This window comes from Athene noctua, chromosome 3 (assembly GCF_965140245.1).
Source record: "Athene noctua chromosome 3, bAthNoc1.hap1.1, whole genome shotgun sequence".
NCBI lineage: Eukaryota > Metazoa > Chordata > Aves > Strigiformes > Strigidae > Athene > Athene noctua.
In genome coordinates this window covers 17,946,605-17,954,090 of record NC_134039.1, presented here as the reverse complement: position 1 = coordinate 17,954,090, position 7,486 = coordinate 17,946,605, and the positions used below count along the sequence as shown (strand labels likewise).

General features: G+C 46.1%; 1 protein-coding gene across 3 annotated transcripts in view; it reads left to right on the top strand.

The window, feature by feature from the left end:
• The first annotated feature begins 821 nt into the window (after window positions 1-821).
• Window positions 822-7,486, top strand: part of CACNA2D4 (calcium voltage-gated channel auxiliary subunit alpha2delta 4) — a 131,634-nt gene continuing 124,969 nt past the window's right edge. For all 3 annotated transcript variants that reach the window (XM_074902143.1, XM_074902144.1, XM_074902145.1), the window contains exons 1-2: window positions 822-1,263; window positions 6,437-6,518. In XM_074902143.1, the coding sequence (XP_074758244.1) occupies window positions 1,157-1,263; window positions 6,437-6,518 (189 nt within the window). In that variant the 5' untranslated portion in view covers window positions 822-1,156. The remainder of the gene's footprint in view (window positions 1,264-6,436; window positions 6,519-7,486) is intronic.

Sequence of the window (7,486 nt, the reverse complement as noted above, 5' to 3'; positions counted from 1 at the left end):
GTTCAACGGGTCACTCTAGTAATTTACAGTCTTTCCACTGCTGTATCTGTAATTATTTATAATTCATACTTCTCATGATGATAATGAGCTTATATAGCGTGCCCCTTATCTGAGCGTGCAGTTTGCTACTTGCTGCTGTTTATCAAACTCAGCTATTGGGGTCCTTTGATTCATTGGTCTCCAGACATAGATGAGGGGATAGCAATCTCAACTGAATGTTGCCTGAATGAAGAGGTATGACTATTAATAAATAATCACTCACATTAAGAAGCAATCAGTTAAACCTGGCAGAGTCCATTTTTTCATGCCATTTTTGCTTCCTGCTGCCCATTTTCCCTCCTCTCACCTGTGTGAGGTCCCCAGACATGATTTAGAGGACAAGTGCTTTGACAGGACCTGCACAGAATGCTGCCAAGGCACCAGCTCTGCCCAGCCTCATCAGTCCTGTGCAAACCTCAGCACCAAGCAGCAGCACAGCATGAACCTGCTGGTGCCTGTAGGAGCCAGCCACATGCCCCATGATCCTTGGACCCAACCCCAGGTCCCCAGTGGGGAGGAGACAGTGCTGGGGTGACCCGCTGTGGTGATCCACCACCATCCTGCAGCGTGACAGGGAAGCCCTACAGGACACAGATCAAAGACTGGGGGGAGAGGGGGGGTCGGGGGTGTGGATGTGACCCCTTTAAAGCAGGCATGGCCTGACCTTTGGCTGGAGAAGCTGAGACCTGTCTTCAGGAATCAGAGTAATCCTGGGTGATTTTATCCCACTCCACTTCCCTAAATCTGCGGCTGCTGCTGCTTGGCAAGAGGATTAAGGGACTGGTGGGGGATTATGTAGCCACTGCAGCTCCCAGCACGGAGCTCCCTCCCAGCACGGCCGCTCCTCAGGGTGCAGAGACGCACCGCACCTGTGGGTGCCCACTGCCGAGGGCTCCCAGCAGGTTTTTGACCACCTGCCCTGTGCCGAAGACCCCTGACAGCACCCAGCAGCAGGAGTGACATTCCCGGGGCAGAGGCTGCCGGGGTCACCCTGGGGCTTGGCCTCACAGCAGCAGGGCACCCAGCTTGGCAGCATGGCAGGGGCTGCGTGGGACCCTCCCCAGGGCAGCAGGAAGGGTGGGGAACCCCCGCATCCCACCGGCCAGTGCCCTTGCTGATGGTTGGCACATGGAGGATGGGGCCCTGGGCTGTCCCGTGGATGATGCTCTCGTTCTTCTTCCTCCTGCCCTCTGTCAGGGCCCAGACGAAGATCCCACTGGAGACGTAAGTGTTTCCCTCTCTATGGCACGGGGCATTTCTGGCATGGAGTGGGCAATGCTGTGGGCATGGGCAGGTGGGTGGGAGGACGTCCCTGGCAGTGGCAGGCACTGTGGATGCAGGCTTGTCTGGAGGGGCATGTCGCTGCAGGGGGGGTGGCGTTTCCTTACAATGGTGGCAATGGCTCCTGGGAGGGGTCACAGGCACGGGAGTCACAGATTCAGTTCCCAGGTCTAGTGCAGATGCAATGCCTCATTTTCTCCGTTCGTCAATGGGGATGATACTCATCTTCTTTAGTTAAGCACTTTGACATCTATTAATGCTCTGCTTAATGCACTGGGCGGCAGAAGGCAAAACCAGTTTAAAGGCATGTTCATGAAACCCCACCGCTGGTGCAACTTGTGGAGATTCAGCCATGGAGGCAGATGTAAGTGGCCTGAGTTTAGCAGCTCCTCGGTTTAGCGGTGGGAGGCATACACACAGGCTGTTTGAGCTAAGATGCGTGTCTGATACACATGAGATACGGATTGTGCAGTGCAAGGTTAGCAGATCCTAAGCTCTGATCCCTTGTGTTGGTCTAGTATGCTGACAGCTGAAAAAAGCCTTCATATGCACTTACACAGCCTGGGTAATACACACACACATGTTTATTCATGTGTGTGGATGTCAGGGGATGTTAGTAAGGAGAGGCTAAATAGAGGAAAGAGGCCACAGTATCTTTTCTTGCTTGCTCCTGCTCCACCTTACTACAAAAGGCATAACAGCCCTTCCCACAGCTCTGGAGCACAGGAATTAAAAGCTGAGCTGCACTACAAAGCATAAACAGTCATGTTTTGTGCATTTGGGTCCAGGTGCTAGTGCACATGCAGGGAATCTTGATGCAGCTTTTTGAGTGTGGGTTTGCAGGGCACCATGCCTGCATGCACGTTGGCGTGCGTAAGTGGTTCCTCCAGCATAGTCACCACTGGAAAGCTCCCCGCCAGCGGTGCAGCCCACCCCAGCAGCCCACCCGGAAGCTAACAGCGCTCAGCAAACCCAGTTTATAAAAACTTCACCTTGTTAAATTTAGGCAAGTTAAATCCTTTAGGGATTAAAAATGTCAGCACCACGGCTGGTTAAAGATGTTGTGGGGCAGCTTCTCTGGAGCTGGCATAGGTCTGTCTGCACAGGACAGCAGGTTGGTCTGGAGAGGAGACAAGACTGCCATCCAATCTCAAGAGGAGATATGTCTGATAAACTGATGAATCAGCTCAAGACCTTTCCTGAGATTGAGAAAATGTTTTATATTAAAAAATTGCCAGTTATACCCTTGCAGATGTGCTCACCAATTCAGCCCACGTGATTACCAAGAGTTGCACTGACTTTATCCAGGGTGATCTCAGGAAACTTTGCCACCAGTTTTATTTTTGGCTGCACTATCAAGCCCTTCCTCAGCAAAGTGTCTCTGATTTGGGTTTTACAAAAAGGATGCAGAGGTTACACAGAATAAAATCCAACTTCTGATAATTTCAAACTATGCAAAATAAAAATCAACTTTCCATGCCTAGTGTAAATACTGCATGGAAATACATTTTGGCCTTGAAATCTGTGGCATTAAGAAGCCAGCCTGTCCTTTCTGCTGTTTCCGTCACGGAATACAAGTGCAAGGATTAAAGGCAGGCAATCTCTGATCAAATCCTTTTCTGATGTGTTTAGTTATAATGTGAAAGCCCTTTACTACTGAGAAAAGGGTTACGTCACTTTGCACAATTTAGAACTTATTCATGTACAAGAATGAAGAATAAACAATAGAAAAAGAGCTTTTCTCCCCTGATGCTGAAACCAGACCAACAGCTAAATTAATCCCTGGTGTTTCAAATCCACTCATGAATTTAACTAAAACACAAAAGTCGCCCTTTACAAAATGAAATTTCAGTAGAAGAACACAATGGCCAGAGGGCCAAAGGGAGTAAAGCATCAAAAAATGGACCTACTCCATAGATTACACAGGGATGTTTTGGGGACAGAAAACTAGAGTCTTGAACACCAGCTACATTCAATCACCATTAAGTGACACCAGCCTAAGTCAGCCTGTGCTGATTCCCCAGGTTGTGCCTGGTTTTGCTGCACTGTGCTCAGTTTTTTGCCAACTTATTCACATCTTTGCAAAGCTCACTCAGCTTTAACTCCAGTGGTGCAAAAATCTGCTTGATCAGTTGCTAGCAGTGCTTCTGGGGTGCAAGTTCAGCACAGAAACCACCTTCTCTTCCCTCCTGGCCATGACTCTGCTCATCAGCTGGCCATGACATGGACAGAAGTTTTTGCAGCTGTGAGGATAGTGAGGATTTGGCACTGGCTGCTCAGCCTTTGCTTCTTGAGGTTCTGGAAACATTGAGAAAGGCTGGTGGGAGAAACAAAGATCCACATCATATGGCCTCTCTAGACTGCCCCTATTGTCTCTATGCATCTACTCCTGAGTCCATGGAGCCAGCAGTCTTAGATGGAATTTCTCTGCAACCTGATGAATTTTAGACTGACCTTTTCTCTCACTTGTTTATAAAAAAAATAAGGAAACCTATTTAAATTCAGCAGGCTAGGGTTTCTTCTTTACCTGGCAAATAATTATCTTTTAAATATATTAATACCAGCATATTTCTGCCCCTTCACTTGCCTCCTTTTCAACTTCTATGAAATGCCACCATATATTTTTACTTACCCACCCCTCAGCCCTGCCACACAGGCCTTCAGGACCTTTGTGCCCTCTCATTCTTCTGTGCCCCCCTAACTTTCCAACCAGCCCTTCAAAGCTGGCACTCTCTGGCACTCACTCTGCTCCCCCTCTGCCTTTGCGCCTCCTTCCTCCTTTGCTTTGAGACCAACAGAAATATCAGCCCCCAGGTCAGAGCAGCAGCTCAGAAGTGGCTGCTGCCTTGGGTGGGCTGGGAGAGCTCTCCTGGGCTGAGCATCTGACACAGGGCACCCACATAGAAATTGTGAAATTACACAAAACTTGGCCTTTTTTTCTCTCAAATTCTGCTGTTACTGGAAGTTTCAAGGTTCGTACATTTTGGTGCTTTTTTTGCTGCACTCTCCAAGGCTAAAATCCAACCTTCCCTTTCCTGTTTTTATGAAAGTGGAGAATCCCAAGTCATGGTGGACTTAAGGACTTCACTAACAAGCAGATCCACAAGCAGTAGGGCTGGATCTTCTATGAAACTGTCTGTGGCTGGCTTCTCTACTGACTGGTCATTGCTAAGCTTGTATTGTGGATGTTTACCTCGATAATAGCATCTTTCCACTGAAGCTGCCCAACCGCATCCACTAGCCAGAAATTAATATCACAGATTCTTCCGTGCTGCTGGGTTGAAAAATGATGAAGGCTGGAAGGAATAGGGGCACATGCATGGCCACAGACACAACACAAAACAGAAAGACCAGAAGCACACACACCTCGTTTTGGGGGGAGGAAAATAGAGTAAAAATAAACCTCCCTGCTAAAATTACTATCCCAAACTTCATGTTTAGGTTCTCTCTTTCTACAGTAAAATGTGAGGAGACTGGAGAATATTAGTTAATACCAGCACAAAATATCTCATACATAAAAGTTATAAAACCATCAGTAGCAGATGGACATCGAGTTAAATGTTGATTCAGACATCCTCATACCTGACAGAATGTGTTAGTCACTACATTAACCAGGAAAGCATCTCATGGTGTCCTGTTTCTGGTTTCCTCTTTCATTCTAGGCTTGCTAGAAGAACTCTGATATGGAGCAATAAATCCTAGCAAGTACCTGTATTATTTTTTCTTTAAGAATGAAGAGATTAAAGTTCTGACTGTCAAAATAAGATGCAGAGCACAATGCAAAAAAAAATAAAAAAGGAAAAAAATTTTAAAATCCTTGTTCTTACTGACTTCTGCTGGTGCTAGATCACACTCAGTGGTTAGAAATGAATGCCTCATTTCCAATTAAGGAGTGATTAAAAAAAGGCACTCACTCTCATTATACTCCTTTTATAGGCAGTAGAGAGAGGTATAGTTCAGAGCAGAAGCCTTATATGTGCCAAATCATCCTCTATAGCTGCCTATCTGTCTCTGTTTTCAAGAGGGGAGCCTAAACAGGCTTGTCTAGGCTAAAATTAGCTGTTGTGATTATTCCACCATTGCTCTGCTGGCTTTACTCCAAAGTTCATCTTTAGGGTGGTGTATTACTGTGTCACAAATGTGGTGTAATGCACTGGGAAATAAGGCCCTAAAGTTAAAGTCTGCTTAGGACTAGAAGAAATCTACTGGAAACCATAGGTAAAGCTCTGCACCCCATAAATAAGCGTTCTGGTAAGTGGAGAAGGCTGTTTATTTCATTAAATAAATTTCTCCTAAGTGAATCCTTGTTGAAGGAACTGCATGTAGGTGGAACTGCTTAATGTGAATCATGTAACAGATTTCTGATGAAGTGCTCTGTCAATTATGAAAGCCATCTATTTTGATTTGGATGGCTCAGTATTCAGGCTGCTCTTCAACATCCTTATGTTCTCCATGTGGTATCGCTATCATCAATTATTTACAGGATGGCACAAATGTGAGTAGTGTATTACAATGATGAGGTGCATAATCTATTCTGGTATTATCAAGCTATAGTAACTCCACTGAGAGCAGTGAATTTGTCTGGCTTCTTAGTCTATATCCCACACAGCTCTAGGAACTGAATCCAAGGGGTGAATCTTGACAATTTCTTTCAAGTCTGACACTTATTTCTCTTCAGCAGCCTTGACGCTAGGTGTCTAGCCCTTCACTCCAGGTTCTGTCTGCAATCAGTGAAGACAAATAGGTGTCTGCAAGGAGCTATTTATTTCACATGGTTAACAATAGAGGAAATCAGATGATATCTAAGACCAAATGTACAACTTCTGAAGTTAGGTGAGACAAATTCCACTCTGAGTCAAAATGTGATGACCAAGACCAGTAGAACTGAGTGTTTCACCTTGCTGACCAATGTCCTGGGCAGAATGTTCAAGAACAGCACTTGCCTCCTGCTTGGTTGCTTGTCTGGATAGCAATCTGGGGAGAAAACATTGTCATTATAGTGGCTTAGCGAAATACAGCAGGGTCCATACTCAAAAAGACGGAGTTTTCCCTGTCTAAAGAAGGAAGCAATTCTGCTGACTTTGAATTATTAACACTGATATTGTCTTTTTTTTAGGGTGAAGTCTTGGGCAGACGCCTTCGGTGGGGAGCTGTACTCCATTGTGACTAAGTATTCAGGCTCTCTCCTGTTGCAGAAGGTAGGCAAAAGCTGCAAGGGTTCCCTTGGTTTCTCAACATCTCCCCATGTGGCCCCCAAGGTTTCCTCCTTCCTGTTGAAGGAAGTAAAATACACAGGTCTCCAGCTAACTTTCAAAACCATGCAGGTCCATATTCATAAGTACAGAGTGATGTCCTGTGACCATTCTCCCTGAACTGGAGAGAGGGATTCATCTAATGCCTTTCCTCCTTTCGTTAGCCGTGGCTAAATGCCACCTAAATTGTCTCATTTTAAAAAAATACTCTTTAATAGTACTCCTCATGTTTCCCCTCTGATGATGATTTCATGCCCTTCCATAATTACCCTTCACTCCTCCCTTCCTAAGTGTATCAGTCCCTCTCCTCTTGTGCATCACTCACCTGCTCATTGTCATCTCATCATCACCTCCTGCAGCTCTCCAGCTGGCACTTTTGTTTATTTCTGCTTCCTCATCTATCTTCCTCCAGTCACTCATAAAATCTTTGAGTTGTGCCTTTAAGACTGTTTGAACAGGATCTCTGAGGCAGGTGCCCGGGAAGCTGTGATCTTCCAGAGGTGCAGAACTTTGCTTGGCTTAGTCACCAAACAACAGGCACTGTAGCACTGAACTCTCTACCAGTGTTAAAGGGTGTAGCTCCAGGGGCTTTAAATGACTGGTTCCATTTGCAGCTGTAGAGAAGTTGTCCTGTTTCATCTGAATTTCTTAGGTCAGAGGTGAATGGCTGCTCCTCTTTCAGGTTTGGTGGGCTCTGCACTGCGGCATCAGGGCTGTGTGGATCAGTACCTCCCCAGTGCTGCTCAGGGGGACTGGTGGCTGCTGAATGCATCGGAAGGGATGCAGTCACTTCTCCACCTCAAGTGGCCATCTGCTTCCTTTTCTTTACTCTTTCTCTGATTCTTCTCCTCAATACAAGCTATGCATTGCCTTTTAGGCCTTCTAGGTGTCCAATTTCTGTCCTCGTGTTATTA